Source organism: Coloeus monedula (genome assembly GCF_965178545.1).
Source record: "Coloeus monedula genome assembly, chromosome: 27".
In the NCBI taxonomy this organism is placed as follows: domain Eukaryota; kingdom Metazoa; phylum Chordata; class Aves; order Passeriformes; family Corvidae; genus Coloeus; species Coloeus monedula.
In genome coordinates, this window is record NC_138807.1 from 1,542,741 (window position 1) to 1,566,698 (window position 23,958).

General features: G+C 46.9%; 1 protein-coding gene across 3 annotated transcripts in view; it reads right to left on the reverse strand.

The window, feature by feature from the left end:
• ELAVL1 (ELAV like RNA binding protein 1) overlaps nt 1-22,550 on the reverse strand; it is a 39,047-nt gene extending 16,497 nt beyond the window's left edge. For all 3 annotated transcript variants that reach the window (XM_082297921.1, XM_082297920.1, XM_082297922.1), the window contains exons 1-2: nt 22,451-22,550; nt 13,262-13,445 (exon numbers count right to left, since the gene is read on the reverse strand). In XM_082297921.1, the coding sequence (XP_082154047.1) occupies nt 13,262-13,433 (172 nt within the window). In that variant the 5' untranslated portion in view covers nt 13,434-13,445; nt 22,451-22,550. The remainder of the gene's footprint in view (nt 1-13,261; nt 13,446-22,450) is intronic.
• Nucleotides 22,551-23,958: the final 1,408 nt, after the last annotated feature.

The following is a 23,958-nucleotide window of genomic DNA, read 5'->3' on the forward strand; positions in this document are numbered from 1 at the left end:
AATTCTGCGTCCACTTGGTCCTGTATAAGTCCTATCCTAGACCTTACATAGGTTTTTCCTTCCAAGTGTCTGTCCCCAAAGTACCCTCAGTGACTGTATCCTCTTGGCCTTCTTTACTGTTTTTGTCGGAGCAAAATTCTGCACCTTTTCCACTTCCAGTTGCTCAATGACTATTTCTTATCCAACAGTTTGAATGTCCTGGGAAGTGAGGGGGCAGGGACATAATGGGGTTTACTCAAACACAGATTAAAAAAAGAAGGCTGTGAAAGTGGCGGGATCACAAAGGTCAGACATTTTCATATTCCCTCTAGACATCTGACAGTAAGTTTGTACTGAACCCAAATATTACGGTCCCATTAACTTTTACGTGACAATAGGTAAGAAACTATCAATTACTTGTATTTCTCTACAATAACCTAGAATGCAGACCTTCCCTCGTAGTTTGTACTTACCGCCTTTAAACTACATTAGTATAACATGACCTTATAGTCCTTAAGTGCTAGAAAAACCTAACCCATGCAAAATTGACAGCATATATTAATTCTCCTTGCTCTAAAATACCCAAGAGCATCAGCCTCAGCCATCTCCTCCCACTCACTGCCCAGTGTTCATCTCTACACAGGCTGGACCAACACACAACAGTCCTGTCACTGCAGGAGGCATTTCCACCTGTGCAGGAATGCTCTTTGCTTCATAGTTTTACTCCAGAACAGTACAGTCTACCTCTCTGCTAGGGATGCCAGGAAATATATAAGGAACTGACATTTACACAGCATTATGACTGCTGTCAAGTGTTTACCCCAGGCAAGGGGAAAAGTTTTTTTGCTTTCTCCTGATGTTCCCAACCTGCTATAGAAACCTGCAGTGCAAAGGAAATTGGTGCTGTAACAGTTTTCAAAACATTTTAGTGGATAGGAATTAAAAAATATTATTAGAAGCTTGCATATACACAAATGCAAATTTACTCAAGAGGAAAAGCTAAAAAAGAGCAACAAGTAGGCCCTTATCTGGATGAATAATTAACAAAGTAACTATAAAACCTAGTTTTAAGCAAAATACTACAGTCCTTCAGCAGAAAGAATCAAGTTTTGTTTCCATGATAAAAGGCCCTTTCAGGAGAGAGGGCACTGGTTTTCCTTCCGTGCATCACTTGGGTTTCTGTCCATGTATCTGCTTCCTTTCCCAGCTCCCGAGACACAGCTTCAGTCACCAGCTCCTTCCTTATTCCCAGCCCACTGCTGACAACTCCAGCTTCACCAAGGAGTCTGACACACACCTGAGCACTTCACTGAGAGCAGCTAACTCAGATCCTCCCCATCCTGTCCTTCACAACAAACCCCAAAATCAAACCTGGCTCCTGTTACATCAGCGCACCTCAGCACAACGGCAATTTAGTGTAGAACTTGTTTTCTGAACTGGGAATTGGTTTTTGGAGGACGTGAGCTGGGTTTGAGGTTTTTGTTTGGCTTTACAAACTGTGCTGTGAGAGTGATAACCAGAGAGCCTAAATACGCGTGAATGAGAAGTACCACGTAAAATACGAGGCATCAGCAGAATTCAAAGCAGTGACTTTCTGAGCATAAGAACAGATTCAAGTGCTCAGATGTGCCCTGTGTGGGCTTCTTTAGCACAGTTACACTGTTGTACAGCCAGGGCTACATGATCACATCAGCCCGGAGAAAAACGTGACCATCCTGCATCAAACTTCCCAAAAAGTGTTATGACAATGGAGAAGTGCAGCAAGGTAGGATGGGCAGAGTAGGTGATCAAGAGGCTGTACCCTAACTCCCAAGCGAGTCACAGAACACATACAGCATCCTCTGTTTCCTAACAGCCAGGAAAACAGGCAGATGTGTGAGCAGGGAAGCCTGGCTGAGCAGGGAGCCCGTGGCAGAGCTCCAAGAGAAACAGAGAGCACAGGAGATGGAAGAAGTGACAGCTACAAAAAGAGGAATTCGGAAACACTGTCCACTCTGTCTGAGGAATGGCAGAGCTCAACTGCAGTTCAGACTTGAGAAGAATTCAAAGAAACAAAACAGTAATATCAAGGGTAACAAGAAAATGTTCTACTGCTGTTCCAGCAGCACAAGGCTGGAAGTGTGGGAGCAGATTTAACATGGGATCTGAGCAAAGGGGCACACGATGCTTTCTGTGCCTCACTTCACCAGCAGAGTCTAACAGGCCTCAGCACTTCAGAAAGAGCTCTCATCCTATGATCCCCAAGGAACTCAACGCTATGCCAACCTCAGGTTCTTTCAGTTCCACAGCACAAGGTCTTTTTCTATTGACAGCCTGGATGCACCTTCCTGCTAAGGAGGAATGGAACAGAACTGAATACTAAAGAAAGGTTTAGCAAAAGTAAAGAATCTCACTTTTCTTCTGCCTCTTGGGATTTTCTCCCACTGATGGAACTATTTCTAAATTTTGAGGTCTAGTGAGTCCTTAAATCAAAGCCTGGAACTACCAAAATTGCTACTCAGCTTGGAACAAAGACTCTGCCAATGTTCAGTGGACTATTTATTCTATCACACAATTTGGAAGCACGCCCTTCCTCAGTCTATTTTTGTGTGAAAACTCATTTCCACAGGTTTCCACAATATTTCTTCTGTCATTTTTTGTCTGCTGGTCTAGGGAGATGATGCTGGTTTCTAGCTCCTCCTGATATCCTTCAGCCAAACATTGAATCTGCTCCACATGATAATTATAACCACTTTTTCATTTTAATGTTCTAAAATGACAGTTTCAGAACCTGACATGTTCTCCAGGTGCTGCTTGACTTGACTCTGGAGACAAGCACTTGCTATTTGTTACATTCTTGGCAGGTTTTTTTTCATACTGCAAGGTGTCCTTACAAGAAAAAGCAAGCAGCTTCATGAAGGATTTCTGTCAAAACACATTTTTGGATGTGAACAAACATCTGAAGTATCTAACCACCAATTTTCAAAACTAACAGTTGAAGGGCATGATTTTCCATTCCATGTCTATGCTGATCAAATTCCACCATCACAACACAGACAGTAATAAATAGAGTAACTTCTAGCACATAATTCATAGTATGTTTTTTAAAAGAGACGGGAAATTATGGAATGGTTTGGGTTTGGAAGGGACCCGAGAGACAATTTCATTCAACCTCCTGCCATGGGCAGGGACACCTCCCACTGTCCCAGGCGGCTCCAAGCCCCAATGTCCAGCCTGGCCTTGGACACTGCCAGGGATCCAGGGGCAGCCCCAGCTGCTCTGGGCACCCTGTGCCAGGGCCTCACCACCCTCCCAGGGAACAATTCCTGCCCAATCTCCCATCCAGCCCTGCCCTCTGGCACTGGGAAGCCATTCCCTGGCTCCTGGCCCTCCATGCCTTGGCCCCAGTCCCTCTGCAGCTCTCCTGGAGCCCCTTTAGGCCCTGCAAGGGGCTCTGAGCTCTGCCTGGAGCCTTCTCCTCTCCAGGTGAGCACCCCCAGCTCTCCCAGCCTGGCTCCAGAGCAGAAGGGCTCCAGCCTTGCACTCAATCCTTCTTTAATGGTATAGATGATGCATCTCAGCAACTCTGGAAACACAGGAAGCTGAAGCTAAAACGCAGTTTGAACCTTAACTTTTCTCCTATCCAGTCCCCTAGCCCACAGTTCAGCGATGTCCTCTCACCCACCCCACCTGTAACACTGAGCAGCTGCTGTGTCTCTGACACAACCATTTGTGCTGTGGTGACCACAATGAGTCACAGAAAACACACTACTGGGGGACAGAACTGAGTACAGGAGCTTCAGTGCAGGTACTGAAGCAGATAATTGTAAACTTCACTTTTACTTACCTGCCAAAAATATTCTGCTGTCTCCTATGCAGATTTTGGGAAATGGAAGCAAGTACTTTTTTGTTTACCTAAAGAATTTGTTGAAGCAACAATTAATCATTCTCAAATACTTTCATCTGTCTCATCTCCAGTTAAGTCATAAATACCGCCCAAAACTATCATTAGTCACTGAAACACCAAGACAGCACCAGAAACCCCACACAGTGCTGTCTGTGTCAGGCTGGGAGGGAAGCCCAGCATAGCCAAACAGCCCGGGGCTGTGCCTAACCTCGAGAGAATCGAGGCAAGCACTGTGCTGCTGGAGGGCTGGGTCAGTCAGACCAGCACTGCACCAGCCACTGCCGCACCACACACCACCTACACTGAGTACAAAGCTGAAAGTTTAGGTTTATATTGAAGCATTTCCAGGATGTTTCACCCTTTGTGGTCAGTCCGTGCAGCAGCTCAGGATCTCCCTTCTACAGGACCTGAACCCAGCTTTGTTGCGGTTCCTGTGATCAAGACCCAGACCGCTCACCGAGCCACTTCCTGCTTCTGCTCGTGGCTTCAAATCAGCACATCCTACTGAACAGACACTTGATGGCAACAGAAAGGAACTAGCAAGGAAACAAAGAAAATATCTAGTTATATTGATAATGGTTTTCCAATCCAGAATGTGTCCTCACTGCTTCCCCAGCTTTAGGACACAACTCTCCTTCTGTTCATGACCAAACCATTTAGAGTCTCATCTATAGAAGTTTAAGGGCAAAAGCACATTTAGCCAGTTTGGAAAGCCTGACCTTCAAACAACTCAGCAAAACATTATAAATTACAAATAAAGCACCCTCTCCTTCTTATGCAAAATCAGTGGTATTTGCCTTGAAACAAAGATGAATACAAGCAACTCAGACACCTCTTTGGGAAAAAGTCAAAAGCTACAAAGCTAACTTGACACAAGTCTGCTGTCAACCCTGGTTCAGAGAGCTCACAGGGATCTCACCATCTCCACAATATTGCAAAACTTCAACCATAAGAGTAACAGCTTTAAATCCTGAAAACAAAAGGGTGGGGTTTTTTAGTAATTAATTTCATTTCACAAAGCCTCTCTGCATAATTATAATTTCTATATGTTCTCTTTTTATTTTTCCTTTCTCTCAGTTCCAGAATATTTCTCTATTGAGATTCAATTTCAGTTGCTCCAGGGCTCCTTTTCCAGATGAATTGCCAGCATCCGAGATTCTGTGAAGTGAAAAGGATTTGTAAAGTGAACACAGAAAACACCAGGCCCAAAATTGTGCAGAAATACCACAAGCTGTTTTTTTGGAGGGAGTCTGGGGGGAAAACACCTCTTACTGCAAGATCTCATTTCTTTAAATTGGACAGAATTTGGAACAAAAATCTGGACAGTTGTTGGAACAAAAATCTGACTGTTCAAGATGCTGAGGGCTCAAAAATTCACTTCTTCCATCTCTTGAGGAAGAAACTTCAGCTTTCAAATAATGGCACTTCTTTAGCTGCAAACATTACAGTACAAAACCTCAGCAAGTGCTCAGTCACCCCAATCATAGGCTGAGCTGAACCCAACTTTTACTCTGCAGAAACGCAGCTGCTCCACTGGAAGAGAATGAAAGTATTGTAATATGTAGAACAATAACTCCCACTAAAAACATGCTGAGAAATATCAGAACACAACCAAAGATGTTGCTACATGGCTCATTTGTATGGCTTGATGAGGGAAAAGAAAAGCAAAGGAAGCAGAGCCATGAATGGCCTGTACAGCTCTCTTGGCCTTTATGACTTTTGTACTGTAAGGAGGGATATATTTAACCCTTTCTGTATCCAGACAGAGCAGAAGGATACCCATGACCCCAAAAGAGCAGGGAGCCACTGCCTGTTGTGCCAGCCCTGCCTCAAGGCTCTCAGAAAACACTCTCAGGGTCCCTCTGAGTGGCAGCACCACCACCTGGTGACCAGCCACTGCTCCCACTCTGGCATCACTGTTGCCTTGGGGTGACTTTAGGATGTGTATCCCATATCGCTGCCCTATGCCCAGAAATTAACTTTGTGCCTTTCTATACCTCTAAACTGAGCAGGGGGAAGGAAAGAGGGGGAAGGAAAAACTGAGCAAAACTTTTACAAAGCAGTTTGCAGCTTTTTCAAGGTCACACTGAGATAGCAACGTTTTTTTCCCAGCTGCGGCAGGGGAGGGAGGAAGCACCCGGCTGGCTGCTCCCCGAGTCAGTTTTTTGGCCAGTGGTTCAGCTTCTATTTCTCTGGAGTGAGACTGAGAGGTTTTTTTTTTTCTTCCCTGGAATTTCAGAGTTTCTCCCTTTTCTGCTGGACTGCTTCAATATCAGAGCACATCGGGAGGACTTTCCACTGAGCACAGAGGGCCTGGCCCTGGGCCAAGCCCCAGCTCCGAGGGGACCAAAGGGAGGACTCGAACACTTTCCCAGGTTTTTTCTCCACAGTGAGAGATTTTTATTATTTAACATTATTTTCTGTTTCTCGTGTGTTTGTTAAATAAATAGTTTTTACCTCTCTCACTTTCCTTTGAGGAAAATTTATTTTTCCCAAACCTGGTGGGGGAGGGGTGGTTGTGCCTTCTCTCAGAGGATGTATTTCTAAATTTGGCCAAACCGGTACAACTGTGCACACACCGAGGGTGCAGTCGGAACCACTGGCCAGTTCACCTTTCTAACAGATTTGGCCCTGATGTCAAACCTTTGGGTCCTTCACTAGTGACTCCCCTCCAGCTGCACCTTGTGCTGATGATTCCCAACCTCGAGGATTGGTTTTCAATTCACCCACAGGCTCCTCACCCGGTGACAAAGGTCCTCCTCACTTGCAGCACTAGGAAGACATCCGCCCAGCCTGAGCGAGAGGCCCCAGGCACTCCCTGCACAGCTCCACCATCCTTTTCAGTCAAGGCAGCTTTTCTTTGGCCAAGGCCTCTGCTGTTCCAGGAATAGGTGCTGCCACAACAGCTGGAGACCACAGCAGCCCTGAGTGCACATGGGCTGAACACAGCAGAGTGCCCAGTCCCTGCCCTGCTCTGCCTGCTCACAGGGCTCTGGGAGCCGTGCTCTAGGCCAGACTGGTACATAGGCCTGGCCTAAGCAACAGCTAAACAAGTGCTTGACTCTCCCCAAGCAGGGGTCAACCAGAACAAAAACCCTAACATCCTTTGATCAAGTACACCTGACAAAGCTCAGAGCAACCTGCTCCAGGCCCAGGTGTCGTGCAGCTATCCCGTCCTAACAGCAGCCAGCACTCTGGGTCATCAGAGGGTACCAGAAATCCACTGACAACCCCAGACATGCCCCAAATATTGAGAAGCAGAGCCCAAGAACTTCTGCTGCAGCTGCTGCTCCTGGCTGTGCTCTGATCCCTCTGAAAGAATCCAGGCAACCTTTAGGGCCAGAAAGATGGGGAAGGGTCTGAGGAGCAGCTGAGGGCACTTGGCTCGTTCAGCCAGAGCAGAGGAGACTGAGGGGAGGCTCCTGGGGGCTGCAGCTCCTCCCGAGGGGAGGCGGAGGGGCAGGGGCTGAGCTCTGCTCTGCGACAGGGACAGGAGCCCAGGGAACGGCTGGAGCTGGGTCAGGGCTGGCCATGGAGCTCAGGGAAAGGTTCTTCCCCCCGAGGCTGCTGGGCACTGCCCGGGCTCCCCAGGGAATGGGCCCGGCCCCGAGGCTGCCAGAGCTGCAGGAGCGTTTGGACAGCGCTCTCAGGGATGCCCAGGCTGGGGTTGTTGGGGTGTCTGTGCAGGGCCAGGGGTTGGAAGGGCCCCAAAAGGATCATCAGTTCAACTCAGAATATTCTATTCTAGGATCCTATGAACCTTTTTCCCCATGTGTTTATGGTCACAGACTTCTGTGGGATCTATTTATTGCTCCTGACACTGTATCCCTGCTCTGAGTCCCTGGTGACAGGTTGCTGTGCACACCTCGCTCTGTGAGGGTTCCTTCTGACAGTGATGGATTTTGTAAAGGAGGCATCCAACTTCCTGAAGTTTTCTGTTCCTTCCCTCACACCACCTGTACTGCCTGAGCAGGGAATGTTTTCCCTCTGGTGCTCATGACTTTCTACTCTAGGAAGTGTAGGATATGATCCTTCACACTGTTCCAAAGGCTCTGTCTGTAAATGTCAGCTCCCCAAACGTGACCCCCTCTGTGCAGAGGCTGGGAGGGAGATGTGGGCTTCCTCTGCACCCTCTGCATTTGCTTGTGTCAGTGTGAGTTCTGGTGGAGCTTGCTGAGGTCAAACTCTGTGATCAGCAGCTGTTGGGGCAAAGGGATCTCTCCACTGCTGCTGGAAAGTGTGGAGCAGAAATGATATTTTGGGGTGACTTGTTAAGGTTGTATGCAGGAATCTGGGGTCCATCTCAAACATTGCTGTCGTGGTGGCTCACTCTCTGCAGGTATGCCTGGGGCATGTAGCTTACAGGACCAAAAGAAGTCACTTTCATATAGTTGTAATTCCTCAGGAATGGATATAAAACTTTACCCTTTCTATGCCTTTTTCTTTTCATGGTGTCTTCTCTGGAAGACACTCTCAGAAATTATGCAGCAAAAAAAGAAATGAATGTCCTTGTCCATGTGAGCTTTCCAAGCAGAAAGGAGAGGAGGATTTTACTGCCCAGCTGTCAGGTGCTGCAGGGTGGTGAGTAGCTCAAGTTCACGTGACAGGGCAACCACTCATTTCACCAGTGCAGTGAACTCAGTCTAGAAACAGAATTCTGAAGTGTTCTTGTTTGTGGAAAATACTTAAGTATTCTCTTTGGCTGAAATAGTTTCCTTTTGCATGAAATTGTTTATGTAGTTTTGCTGTTAACTGTGGAATTGAAATGCATTGTTACATCTGGATTTTTTTTTTTCTAGCTCTTTAATCACATTTGGTGGTATGTGATTTCTTTAAATGTGCATTCAAGAATGTCTTGTGACAATGGTTAACTTAACGAGAAGTGCAAATGGTTGCAGACAAATTGCCCAAACGCTGAAAATGTGAACACCAGCTTTGCCAGCTCCACTTAATTACCTTTGTCATAAAGGTGACCACATAAACTGCCTCGGAGGTAGTAACTGAGTTCTAGCAAGGGTATAGGAATACAGTTAACCTAAGTCAGAGAATCCTGGAATATCCTGAGCTGGAGGGACCCTCAGGGATCATCAGTGCAGCCCCTGGCCCTGCACAGACACCCCAACAACCCCAGCCTGGGCATCCCTGAGAGCGCTGTCCAAACGCTCCTGCAGCTCTGGCAGCCTCGGGGCCGGGCCCATTCCCTGGGGAGCCTGGGCAGTGCCCAGCAGCCTCGGGGGGAAGAACCTCTTCCTAATATCCAGCTTAAACTCCCCCAACACAGCTTTGTGGTAGTTTTGCTGAATTCTTTTCCCTTGTACTCCGAGGACAGTTACATATGGTAACACAGCTGGGTGGGGAGCACCCTACAGCTCACACAATTATTCCAATAAGCAGGAATAGTATTTTTAATACTACCATGTGCTGCCATTGCATGTGAGTTTGGCAGCTTTTTATTTTTGAATAATTCCACAAAAAGCAGTTTAACTCAACCTTTTCAGAGCTTTAGGACAGCCAGATTTGAAAGTACCAATACTTCAGCAGAGTAAGGGGAAGACAGAGAAACTAAAACAGTCATGACAGACTAACTTTCAGCTTCAGCATTTGGTCCAGAAGGACTAACACCCTGTGTACAGCTGCATGGACAGCAGGCTAAAGATGACCAGGCTGTCTCGGAAAACTTAGAGCTATTGAGCAGAAGCATCTGTGCTGTGCACAGTCAGACATCCTGACACAATGAGCCATCAGAATCTATGCTGCAAGAAACTGAGCAAACCCAGAGGGGCCCAGAGGCCTGCATTCCTGCATTAATAGGTATGGAAGGAGAAATGTTTTTTAAAAATTCACGTGTTAGGAGTTCAGCCCATCACACTGGCTGGAAACCCAGACGCCAGAACCTGGATGTTGCAGCAAAGTCAAACACCCCCCATGCAAAATACAGCACGAGACATATTTCTTCTGTTGGATCATCTCTGGCACGAGGCGGTTGCTCCAAGGAAGAGGACATTTAACATCATATCCCTGGAGAGGGAATCAGTGCAGAGCACAAGTCTGGCCCCACTGTGTCAACCCTGCAGGGCTACTGTCTGGTCAGTGCAGGCCAACTGGATCGACCCCAGACTTCTTGTTCTCAGCCTCATGAGCCAGAGCCACAGGAAGAGAGGATTTCATTGATGGAATCAGGTCAATGGCTACTCACAGACCTCAGCAATCATCATGACAGCCCAGGAGATGCACCAGTGAAAAGTTACATCGCAGGCTGGACACTGTGCCATACTATACTGGGAAGTGGGAATCAGCCTTCTAACATTTCCTTAGGGTTCAGAGCCCTAAGGTATGGCTGGTGTTCAATTAAGATCTGACAGAAAGAAGAGTGTCCAATGAATTCTGTAATTCTCTTATGAAAATCCGGGATGTCCAAGACATCCTCACCATAAACACAAGTACAGTGAGCAGCACAGCAACAATCCAGTATTTTGCTGAGCCCCACTACTGATTCACTCATCACAACTCAAGCAAAGTCTGGAAGTGCTGAGGAATGCAATACACCAACTGGGGAATGCAGAGTCCAGCACTCTATTCCTCCAGTATGATCAGGAGGAGCCCTGCACCCTTCTAATGCTCATCTAATGCACAAGCTTCTCTGTATAGTAACTGGGAAAAAAAAAAAAAAAAACAGAAAAAGAAGTTGTCACATCTCAAACAACAAACCAGACACACAGTCACACCTTTACCAGTGGTTATAACCCATATGTACACAAAACCAAAAGCTCCTGGTAAGCAATGTGAACTATAACTGTAGTTTGCTGTTACTTTCACCTTCCTGTAACACTCATAAGTAGTGAGATAAAGGATAAGCACTCTGGGGGCTTTAAAGAGTTTCTCTACATTTCATAACCACAATCTAACACATGGAACACAGATTGTTCAATACTCTGCTGCATTTGAAGCAAAACCCAACAACATACATAATGATCATAATTAAATACTTTGCTCAAACAACCCCAAACTTTGGTTTTCAAATCAATTCTGGAATCCCAGTAATCAGTCTCCAGACAGCTTATGCCAGTTCAATAAGTCATGAAAAACTGCATTCCAGGCAGAAGTATTTTCTGCCACACATTTTATTAACAGACAATAAATTGAGAAGACCTGCATGTATCATTCAATGTGTTACAAAAAGCAAGCATTATCAATTAAATGTTGATTTTAACTCTGCAAATACAAACAATAAAGGAAACTTCAAAGACAAAATACTCTGCTTATTAGAACTTCATGGGGGCATCAAAAGCTATGACTTCATTGCAAAGAACTAAACTGATCCAAAAAGTAATTCCAACAAAAGCGAAGTTTCCCTCCCTCCTGCCTAGGCCACTCAACCCACTCTATCTCACATGCCAATATTATGACCCTATGTCAGGGAGCTGAACAGGTTTTTCTGCAGCTCCAGTTTCCTGCTGTCTGCCACGGAGTCAGAGAAATCCAAGTGGAGGCACAAGAAAAGCAGAACTCTGCCACAGGATTGTGGCTCTGTTCAGGGACTGCCACCCATCCATCTGTTTAACAGAGCTTGACAATAGAGACATATAATGTGAACATCAAGGGGCAGAAACAAAAGCAAGAGGAAGAGAAAACGCTTAGAAAGAGCCAATTCTTTGGCACTGATAGCCCAGAACTATCAGTAAGCATGGAGATGATTGGTAACTGCTCCTAATAGTGTTACAAGCAAATGAAAAATTAGGTAGCAACAAAATTCAGTGGCCTGACCACAGCAGCCGCACAGGATCCAGCACCTGCAACCACTTTAGAGAAAAGCCAGTGTTCTGTCCACAGGCACTCAAGGACTCTCTGCAACAGTAACAGCAATTTTACTTTTGATTTTTGAGGTTAAGAACAACCTTGAGCACACAAATGTATGTTTTGGACTTTAAACTACCCAGCACTGTCAAGTTTTAAGTTAAAGTTAACCAGACTTTACCAGAGTGTTTGATGCTACAGGAAACAGTGTGAAGCAGACTCTCAACTTCAGGCACTAATGAGTCTCTTGCTCCCCACTGAAAATATCCTTCCCTCCCACACACGTGATTCTGTGCTTATTCTACAGTCTAAGGTATGGGTCAGCTATGACTTGCTATCATTAAGCAACGGGTCTTATTCCTTGCAAAACCAGCCTTCAGAGTAAGAGCCTCAAAGCATATGACAACATCTGGGCCGAACACTCACCTTCCAAAACATTCAAAGAAATCACTACTTATGTAACTATTTTATCATGACTGAACATATACATCCCTTAAACACAGATTTAGACAGACAGACCTCATGTGATATTTCATCTGTAAGGTATCAGGAAAGCCAGAGACATGGAAATCAGAGAGGCTACTCAGAAAGGAAATTCTGAAGTTTTTAATTATTTAGTTCTCATGGGTATTCTCAAGCAAATAAAGCACTAAAGATGACGCACAAAGAGCTCTCATGCATTCCATCAGCTCCCATGCAGCTTTTATAGACTGGGGAGCAGTCTCAGGCCAGTTCTGTTATGGATTAGATAACGATCAGTATTGCTGGATTCTGAAATACAACACTGAGCATGTGCAGCAGAGAATTCCACAAGCACTGAGCTGCAGGCTGGGAACAAACATCAGTGCACAGCTAGTTAACAGCACCTTTTCTTTTTCCCTCCAGAAACAACCAAGTGCTCTCACTAAATCCAAGATTGTGCAACTTCTGAACAAGAATAACCCAAACTTTTAAATGAAGTATTTTAACAGTGCAAGGATTAAAACCTCTTCAGAGAGCAGCTAAAAGCTCCTGCAACTGAACAGATATGGCTCATGGAAGCAGTTGCTCTGTCAGCATTTGTGTTGCTCCAAGGCAACTTAAAGTTTCACAAGTCAGAACAATTCATTCCTCTCATATTTTAAAGCTACCACTACCAGTCCTATTTAAGGAACTTACAAGTTAAATTCCGCAACAGTGATAAGACCTACAGCCACGGCACACCTTCACTTTACAGATCAAAATCAGAACAAAAGGTTTGTTTGTATATTCAGAGCTCTGGTAGAGTCAAAAACACTCAGACTGTAGGAAGAATAAATCAGCTGGGGACTAAATCCAAACCACTTTTAGACCTGTCTATTGATGTTCAAATTTGGGAACTGTACTTCTTGGAATTCTTAGCCATACACACAACAGTCATTAACTTAGCCTTGAGCATTCCATCCTCCCAATACCCAATCCTGGCATTACTGGAGTTCCAGGCAAACTTGCCAATAGTTTGATTACACACACACACACACACACAGACAAATATTTAATATTTCTACATTAAGTTGTATTCAATCAAGTATTTGCTTGAGCAGCCTAGCACAAGGTGACAATTTCTGAAATACTAAATCATACCTGCAACTTTGTCCCGAATAAGTTTTGCAGATTCCACTTCGCCGATGCTGCTGAACAGACTCCGTAATTCATCCTGCGTCATGTTCTGAGGGAGGTAGTTCACAATTAAATTTGTCCTACCAATATCATCCCTGCAATCTTCAGCCATGTGATCTTCATAACCATTGGACATTTTACAATATATCTGCAAAGAGGAAAAATCATCAGTGAGGTTTAGATCTTCACATTTCCATAAACCAAACTTCCTCCACCTGAAATAAGTTTGAATGTTTATTTTAAAAAGCTGAGAACAAGCCACTGCTTCAGCAATGCATTTTTTTCAACTCACAGAACAAAACACTATTTGTTGAAAATTCCAGAACAATTCATTCTTTCAAAAGCACAAACACGACATATTATAGAACTATGTACCATTAAAGAGCTCCTCCGGATTTCTATTTTTTTACATTAATAAAAAGCATCAAGACAGACATTCCTGTAAACATCAAAGTATTCCCAACAGCCAAGGTAAAAATCAGGTCCCCTATGTCCAGGTACTTGACCAGCCACAACCAAACTGCCACCTCAACCTGAATTCCAGTGTTATGCCCAGAACTCTTTCACACAGGGAGAGGAGAAGCAGCCAGATCTGACCCAGTTCAGTGTTTCAACTGGGGACTATTAATTTTCTGACTGTTTTCCCCTGTAAACGTTGTCCATCCTGCACCTCAAGGCCTGTTACTGTTCAACGCTGCCTTTGGTGCTGCTTAACTGTGTGTATGAAACCAGTGAGCTTGTGCTGCACACTGACTCGGGGCCATACTGAGTATTTGATAGAGTTTCTATTTTTGCAGCTTTTTAAAGAAAGCCTTGAGAAAACATCCAGAACTCCTATCACAGGAAGATACTCTCTGCCTCAGTCCACCATCAGGGACTGAATCTTGATGTTTTTAGTTGACTTACAACTGAATCTCACACCAGACTCAAGCTGCTCATGGCTTGCCAGAATCGTAGTTTTTAAAGCACTTCAACCACTTTGAAATAGTCAAAATCAGGATATCTAAACCCTGTTCCTGCAACAGGATCTACAGATCTGGATCTGCTAAAGGATAAGCCTTTCCGGGAACTGCACCACTACTGATAGCCAGAAGTTGAATAATGGAAGAAGTGAGAAACAGCAACCAGAAATCCTTGGTCTAGAACGGAAATGCTCACTGCATGAAGGGACTTCCAGGCCCTTCACCAGCAGCTGCTGTTAATTCCTGTCTGACAGTGAAGGCCAAATTTTTAAACCAATACCTGAGCACATTATTACAGAATAAACCATGAGAAGACTTATGCTAATTTGAGATTTAACACAGTGTGGATGTGAACTGAATCTTTATCTTTTCAATATGTGCTGACGCATTAAGAGCTGGCAGCTCCTGCTCCCCTTCACCCACAGATCAGGTTCTACCCCCATTTCTGTGTTTCACGTGTCAACACGAGCCCATCCCAGCACCCTCTGCCCATGGGAATAACCAACCTGTACCGGGAAAGCAATGGAAAACTACACAGGAGGGAAGCCCTTTTTGTTGTGTCAGCAGTTTTAATCTGCTTTCCTTGCAGCAAGGTAAGCACCAGTTAATGCCACAGGATAGGAGAGCAGGGAGGCGCTGCAAAGCTGGAAGCGGGGGAAGAGACTCCCCTCAGCAGACAATTTTTAAGCTGCCAGGTCATCTCAGTTATACTGCAAATTCTGTCATTAAATAAATATTTCCTCCTGGCTCTGTCAGAACTGGCCGAGCACAATCTCAGAGAAGTTTCCTGCTCTGGTAAACAACACTTAAACAGCTGAACCGCCTCTGGTCACCGTATCTAAGTTATAAAACCACATAACTCATATTTTCAGAATTATTTTAATAGAAGGCAACTTTGCTTGCCTTTGCCCTCTACAAAATTCAAGCCCTACAACAGAACACACCAATAAGTTGATGAGCCTGCAAGTTGTATGGCACAACTAGAATATTTAGTAAGCAAAGAAGAAACATTGAAATGTTTCCTCCTTTAAGAGGAAAAAGTTAAAATTTCCTTCACTTTAACCAAATTTGCCCTTTATTGCCATTTATTTATGATAAAAATCCTTCCTGCTGCTGAGATTAGGAAATTGCTATATATTGTAGTGAATTCAAGAACAGACACTTAAGAGATGGGGGTTTTGGGGTTTTTTTAATTCTTCAAGGTGCATCTGCTGCCTGAAAAGGAGGCACCACAGTCAGATACCAAGCAGAGAAACATGCCCAGCACACCATGATGGCAAGTTACCATTACCATTACTTATATTTGGCATAAAGCAGAATTGACAAGAGTTCGGCAAGTGGCTACTGACTTTCCATCACTGTCCCACATCCTTTAACCTGTCCAAAATAGTGAGAGTCTACACCTCCCAGGATACTCAAGCAGTGCCTGGGGCAGTGCTGATTCAGAGCCATTAGAAGGTGAGAAGGAAGCTTCCACCTGCTTTTCTTCAGGCGTTTAGAAAACAACATAGGAGTCCCTGCACACAGGGCTGGCAAACGTTTCCATGGGATACCAGGAAGAAAGCATGCAGGAGCAATAAACGCACAGTGAGGAGCTAAAGGAACAGAGCACTGAGAGAGAAGATGCTTCTTTCTTCCTAATCTCTCGTTGAGCACTTACACAATCTGCTGCAGGACTAACACTGTCCAGCCAGCCTGGAAGTCACTGAGAAACCACTTTCTCTGCTGGTGGGGTGTTAAGGAAACTCCCCTATCTGACCGGTCTGATGCCACTCTGGGGGTCCCACTGGCACCGCTGGGACCAAAGCCCCTTCACAGTGGTGCCTTCAGTGACCCCACAGGCGCCGTGGGACTCCCTGCACACCCCACACTCCCCCAGTCAGACCAGCTCCTCACACCGGCTCGGTCCCAGCTTCCCATAGCACAGTCCCAGCCTCCGGTTCCTTTGTGGTGCAGTGACACAGAACAGCTCGAGCTGGTGCTGGGGAGGGACCCCGGACAAAGCCTCCCTGGGCTGTGCCCCCTCCCAGTCTGTGCCCATCCTGATGCTGGTGTTTAGTCCAGAGCCTTCTCAATGTGCCAGGAGAGTTTTAGGTTGGATATTAGGAAAAAGTTCGGGAACAGGCATCCCAGGGAAGTGGTCATGGCCCCAAGTCTGTCAGAGTTGAAGAACCCCCTCCCAGAACAACCTGCAGCTCACACTGCTGCTGCCCACCTGCATCAGGTGTATTCCTCAACAGGTGACCAGTTCTCATGCCAGCAAAGTTAAAAGGAGCCCCTGAAGAATTGTCACCTCTGCATACTGAAAAGAGTTCCAAAAAGAAAAGGTGCTATAAGATAGTCAGGATGGATGAAAAAGTCATGCTACACCAGAAAACAAGTTTTTATTCTGCTCTCACTGAAATACGCTGAGGGAATGTCCTGATCTTTCTTTACCAAAGAGATAACAATCCATTTCTACCAGTAAATATTCCAGATTTGAGAACCAGGCCTAGACACTAAATTGCATCTAGAACTTCATTAACTGACAATCCACAATGACATAAATCAGGAGATCAAATGCATTTATATTCCCAGTGGACAGGTCAATGACAGCAAGAAGGCCCAATGGCTCCATCTGGGAAGACTGGCTGAAAAGAGACCAGTAGTTTGCAAACTTTCCAAAACAGGCCTTCAATTCTATGTCCCAAAAACCTGAAACTTTAGGACTAGGTTCCACTGCATTGCAGTTCCTGAAATGACAATTTTTTTTAAAATAACCAAATGCTGCAGAAGCTTGTTCAAAAAGGCAGCAGCCACATTCTTCCTTGGGTAAGATGCCCTAAAACTTACAACACGAAGGGTGCACAGAGCAACAATGGGAACCATATGTGCTGTGCCCAAATCTTCCATTAATTCTGGAGGTGCTCGAATCCACACAGTCCAACACTTCACCACCTGTGCCAACAATTGCTCAGGCACCCTCAGCCAGGCCAGCACTCCCAGGACTGGAATGAAAAGCTCTCGTGGGCATTATTTTCAGAAATGTTGCACTGACCATGACAATCACCTTCTCACAAAAGCACACCAGAGCCCAGAGGTTTATTGGCTCTGGCAACAGACCAGTAAAAGTTTTTTCCCAATGACACTCTGTATCTCTATCCAGAATTCCATGAATCACTTCTACTAATTATTTCACTTCAAGATGTTTGCTAAGAAGAAGACCTGTATGGATCTGTGGAGATCATGTGAAACGAGAACACCGGCAAGAAGAACTGTCCGTCTTCAACATCAGACAAGGGGCTTTGTCTACCTTCACCTTATTCACAGGACTAAAAAGGCATCAGACCACTATGGGGGTCACAGACTTGAATGTAGACACCTAAACAGATGCTCACAGAATCTCAGAATGGTTGGGTTGGAAGGAACCTTAGAGACCAACTCGTTCCACCCCCTGCCATGGGCAGGGACTCCACTACATCAGGCTGCTCCCAGCCCCAATGTCCAGCCTGGCCTTGGACACTGCCAGGGATCCAGGGGCAGCCCCAGCTGCTCTGGGCACCCTGTGCCAGGGCCTCACCACCCTCCCAGGGAACAATTCCTGCCCAAGATCCCATCCAGCCCTGCCCTCTGGCACTGGGAAGCCATTCCCTGGCTCCTGGCCCTCCATGCCTTGTCCCCAGTCCCTCTGCAGCTCTCCTGGAGCCCCTTTAGGCCCTGCAAGGGGCTCGGAGCTCTCCCTGGAGCCTTCTCCTCTCCAGGTGAGCACCCCCAGCTCTCCCAGCCTGGCTCCAGAGCAGAGGGGCTCCAGCACTGGGAGCAGCTCTGTGGCCTCCTCTGTCTCACACCAACAGGTCCATGTCTTTCTTGTGCTGGGGTCCCCAGAGATGGAGGCAGCTCTTCAGGTGGGATGGATGATGGATCAGCTAGTGCAGAACTTAAGATGGGAAATTCTTCCTGGATCAATGAACTCTGTGGCACCTTGACTGGAGCACTGGGAGTGGGCCACAGTGAGCATGGCATGGTCCTTAAACCACAGTGAGCACGGCATGGTCCTTAAACCACAGCAGACCTGAGGCTGCTGTCCCTGCTACTCACCCAAAACCTCCATCTTTCTTTGCAATGACATGCAAGTCAGCATCACCCAGGACACTCTATACAGGAAGGGTTTCAGTTGACAGAGTCCCTGAACTGGTGAATCTCCCTGTTGGTGTTGTCAGTGGTAGATGAACAGGAACCCTGAAACCCATGATGCTCCAGAGTTCTGCCCATGAGCTGTTTCATCAGCTCGCACTTCAGTCTCACAGGTTTATTCTTGAGCTCTGCCTGTGTATTTATGAATCTCAATGGGGTGCTTCAAGTAGAACCTCAAGGCTATTAGAGCCCTTCTCCTGTCTCTCTAGCACACAGACATTTGTTGACATGCCTCCCCCCCAGAGTCATGGCTGACTAAGAGGCAACAATTTTGTCTTAAGACACTGCTCCGGCTCTCAATCCTGAAGCTGCCGAGCCGTTTCCTGGAGACCACACCTGAAACAGAACAAAAAGGACACTACTACATTCAGGCAAGTGCCAAACCAATCCAGAAGGCATGTGCAGAGATGCTAAGATGTCCAGGCTGGAACTCATGCCAAAACCAATGCCATGCACGCAGAAGGACCTGAAGAGCCTCCACGAATTTAAACTGCTTCACGAAAACAGTTTTCAAAAACTATCCAACATAGTGTTGTCATGCAAAAACTTGCTTTGCAGCTAGCTGTCATGTCAGGATCTAGAAGCAAGAATTTAATCACAACAGAGAACAGACAGACACTGGGGGAAGAAAAAGCAACATACTTTCTTCTCTGAAATCACTGTAAGGAACAGAATAGGTTTTACCTGATTAGCCACACCAGCAGAAAACCCTCCTCTAGGCCTACCTGCCTCCCAAGAAAAAGAAAAGTTTCCTAGTGCTCCACAGCCAGAACACATCTCTCTCAATTACTTAATCCAGACCTCTGTACATCACAGAGCCTTTCCCCATAATCTCCAATAAAACACCTTTTATTCTTTATACAAACTCTTTTTAATGTTCCCAAGAGCTCTGCATATGAACATCCAGACAGACCACAGGACAAGGACAGTGCAGTGCAAGCCCTGTTGCTATTTGATTCACTGTGCATCCATGCACTATTCCTTCAAATTCCTTCAGAATTCTGTCAAATCTTGACCAAACATCAAAAGCTATTTGTGGGGAGGGGGAAATTACAAAATCCAGACTGCGTCTTAAATTCAAGAACAGCATTTATACAGTGTATGAGGGGAAACAGCACAAAGTTGAGAATCAGAGGTCATCCCAGAGTGTACAGGTCACACACTTCAAAGCCTCAACTCATATCCAAGCAACACGTCTAAGTCTCCCAACAGATTATTTCGCTGTACATTTGTGAGGGCAGGGGGTAATGCTTTTTTTTATTAATAAAACCAAATCAGGTATGAAAGAGTGTGCCCGTGTTTGAGAGGTGCTCAATGCTGTTTCTAAAAAGTCTGTGACCACAATGCAAGAGTCTTGGTCTCACCTTTCCTTGTTCATGCTGAGTGGCAGCTCTGTTTCATGAGTATGAATCCTAAGTTCTCCTGGAAAAGCCATCTTCCTGAACTGTGAACATGATGATTGGATACACATGGAAATTTAAAGGCAGAAAGTGCAGTGTCACAGATTCTTTCCCCAAACTAGTTACCCTAGTTCTCCTTCTACTGTCCCACAGCAATCAATCAGGTCAATGTTCTCTGGCTCATCTGAATTCCTCTGCCCTGCAGCCACGATATTTTAAATCGGCAAACAGGAAAACTTTAAATTGAATATTCAGTTTGATTCAATTGGCATTTTAACTCTCGCCCCCCCCCCCCCAGATGAAACTAACTCAGGGCTGACACATGCTATTGAAGGTCACTAAAAAAAGTTTGTCTTTAGACAGGAACATTCTTTCACCCTGAAACTCTGGATGTTGTCACAGATGCTGTACATACATGTTCCTTCCATACTGGTATGTAATTCTACTTGTAAATTTGGCAGCCAAGCAAACCCTTTCTACCTGCCAACCCTTTGGGTTTTCCAGAGGTAACAGATCTCCTCTCTTTGATTCTTTTCCCCTTTGCAAGACTGAAACCAGAACACTACCCTTGTTCTCCTCATCTTGACTGCACCTAAGATTCCAACAGTTTTGCCAGTAAAAATAGCTCAGGACCAGAAGTGGTCTTGAAGTCTGCAAACATAGCAAGTTTGATCTTTCTGTGACTAAAGTCTACCAACTTCACAGGCAGCTTATCCACATGTGGTCAGAGTGACAGCCAGTAACTTTGGGAATCAATTCAGAGAGCTCACAACAAAGAAGCAAGAAACAAGACATAGACCGAAGCTTCAGGAAAAGAAAGCAGGCTGGTACAACAGCTAAAAGAGATGGATTCTGAAAGTGAAATGCCATGTCTCAGGTCAAGACAAGGAGGGCTTTTTCCAGGAAAAAAAAAGTGATAGAACATGCAAGAAACAGAAGGAAAATAGTGCTTGAATTCAGAGCATAGAGCACATTTCACATTAAGTTCACGTCAGCACCAGACACTGTTCAACAAACACAGATAAGTAAGCTGCTACACACAACATTCACATTTCCATTCAGACTGTGTTTACTGCTGCTGCTGTTTTCACAAACCTGGTACTGCACAAGACAACTCCCCTAAGGAGTTCATCTGGTCCCGCAGAACCACCCACAGCAGGCCTGTATACTCACTGTACAATACATTTAACAACCACACCAGCTTAAGATGCTCCTGTTCATATTCCAGTAAGGCCTGGGGAGAGCCTACTGCAATCACATCTTTAACTCCAGACCGCTGAACGCCTTGAATCATGGAAACCACAGGAGCACTGGGATCATTATACACACACAGTTACTCTGCTTCAGAACAAAAACCAGGACACTCGCAGTAACATCTCATGCTGCACAGACTTACAGGCTCAGGACTCTTGATTTTATTATCCATCACAAACACAGACATAACCCAAGAGTCAACAGGACTTTGAGAAATCCCATCAACTCTACCAGTTCAATAAAGACTATGAAACATGTGCATCGCCCTAGTTGTAAAGGGGAACACACAAGTCACAGAACTGTTCACACAGCTCTAGAAAAAAAAGTGGTTAAAACATGAGTACAGGGAAACAACAGCTTGTAAAGCAGTGAGAGCCAAGCAATATGAGCAGTCAACACCCACAATCGGAGTAAAATTAACAAAAATACAAAGACCTCAAAAAATGATCAAATGTAACAACAACAGGCATTAATAAAATTAATAAATTAATCTCTACCCTTCCCAACTCTTTCCTCTTTTGTCTTCTACAGATGCAAGGATCCCAGGATCCCAGTACAAGCCCTCATGCAACAAACCGCGCTTCCCTTCCTAGTAAGTCTCGGATACAGCTCTGCGCCCAGCAAACGCTCCTGCACTCCCAGCAGTGCAGAACCCGGCAGGAGCGTTCACCTCCCCACGGCTGTCCCACCTCAGCTCTCACGCGTACTGCCGTGAAAGGGCCCCTAGGACTGCCCTGTCTCTTCCAACCCCCAAAACAGAGCTAACGCTCTGCTTTGAATTGCTCCCACGAGCACAAACAACAGTGGCTGCTGCTTTAGCCATGATTCCTGCGGCGCCAAGCACTCACCACACCGTCACCGGACCCGCTGCCAGCACCGCTACCAACCGGCACCGACCGCGCTGGCACGGACCCTCGGGTACCGCCACTCAACGAGGACGTGCCAGTCCTACCAACGTGGGAGATTTAAAAGCTATGTCCGCAAAGACACGGGAAAAATAAACATGAAAGATGAGGCCATTAACCGGACGGAGAAAGGCCCTGAGACGCGGCGCGGACCCGCAGCGCATCGCGGCACCGCGACCCGCGGCCTTCCCGCCGCAAGCGCGGTGGTCTCGGGTCCCGCTCCCCGCCCGTGCCCCATCCGGCCCCCGTGGGCCCCGCAGGCCGCGACCCCGCCGTCCGCCCGCCGCCCCGGGCCCGCACTGTCCCGCGGCCCCTCCCCCCACAGGCCCGGGCTGCCCCGCCAGGCCCAGGCCTCGGCCCGGCCGCCCCGGGCCCCGTCGCCCGCTCCCTCCCGCGCCGGCCCCGGGGGCGCCGCCGGAGCTGTTCGGGCGCGGCCCCACGGCCCCGGCGCGGCCTCACCTGCGGCGGCGGCGGCCGGGCCCGGGCAGCGGGAGGCGATCGGTCCGCAGCGCACAACGAGCCGCTCCAGCGCCGCGACCCCGCCCCCGCGCCGCCCGCCGACACCCATTGGCTGCCGCGCGCACGTGCCCCGCGCGCCATTGGCTTCTCCGCCCGTCCGTCAAGTGCCGGCCGGGGGCGGAGCCTACCGCGCGCAGCGGGGAGGGGGCCGGGGCCGGGGCCGGGGCAACTCCGCGGAGGCGGCAGCGCCCGCGGCTGGAGGGGCCCGGCAGCGTAACCAGAGCAATCTCCCCACGACGGCTCGGGGCTTCGGGAAGGGCCGCAGCACCCCGGCCGCGGGTCCGGCTGCTCTTGTGGAAAGGAGTCCGGAGAAGAACGTGGCTCCTGTGGCCTGCCGGGCTCTTGGAGAAGGAGAAACGCGAGTGGTGTCCTGGCCAGGGATCCAGGCTCGGGTGGAAGATGGAGCACGGCAGCCCTGGGCCCGCCGGCTGCGGGCAGCGCTCCCGGCAGCCGAGCCTCCCCTCGCCCGAGGGCCGGTGCCAGCCGGAGCCCGGGCACAGGGAAACTCCCCGGGCACAACCCATGGGAATGCCGGTTAAGAGAGTAAATGCTTCCTGGGTAAATGAGATGCAAATGATGCTCTGTCAAAGAAACTGGTGGCCAGCACTTCCCTGTGCTCTGAGGAATTCTACAGCGCCCTGAAGGGACCAGCTGCCTAAGAGTTTTCCCTCTTTCGTTGCCACTTTTTGTAGCCAAGGGCATCCCTTTGTATCTGCACCTATTTCCACTGCACAGGAGTCATCTGTGAGAGTAAAATTCCACTATTCTGCAGAAAAAACCGAATCTTTCTCATTGCCAACAGTACTCTGCAATAATACCCTGGTACAAAGCAGCATGCTTTGAGGTCTGTAAATCCTGTGTTAAGGTACTCAACTTAGGGGGAAAAAATCAGAATACTTCTGCGTTACAATACGTGATGTTCCTTTTCATTCACAGACAGCTCATGATTTGAGTTTGACTTAGTTGAGTAACATACCTGAAAATCAAATTTCTCCTTCTCTAGCTCCTTTCTCTAGTCTAGAAGAGTGAGATCTCACCTGAAGGATGGGAATTGCGGTATAGCAGCAAGACAGGAGTTTGTGTTCTTTGGCATTTCCGTGCACACGTGTGGAAATACTCTGTCCACTGGAATACGTAGCAAATTACACAACAAAAATACAAATATCTTTTCTCTGCCTGTCCTGATGTGGCCTCTAGCAAGACCTTGTCTAGTAAATTCCCAATGTGGTTGCACTGATGTTTTCTGGTTTAACTGCCCAGAAACCTGTTCCAGAGACCCCTTCAAGTGTCCCTATTACATTGGGCCACGTCCTGATCTTCCACATGTGACAGCCAGGGACAGCCCAGCCACTGCCATATCCAATGAGCACAATGTGACAGAGATCCTAATGTTCAGCTGCATGAAGAGCCCACTGAGGATGTTAAAAACACTGCCATTTTCTTTTCCT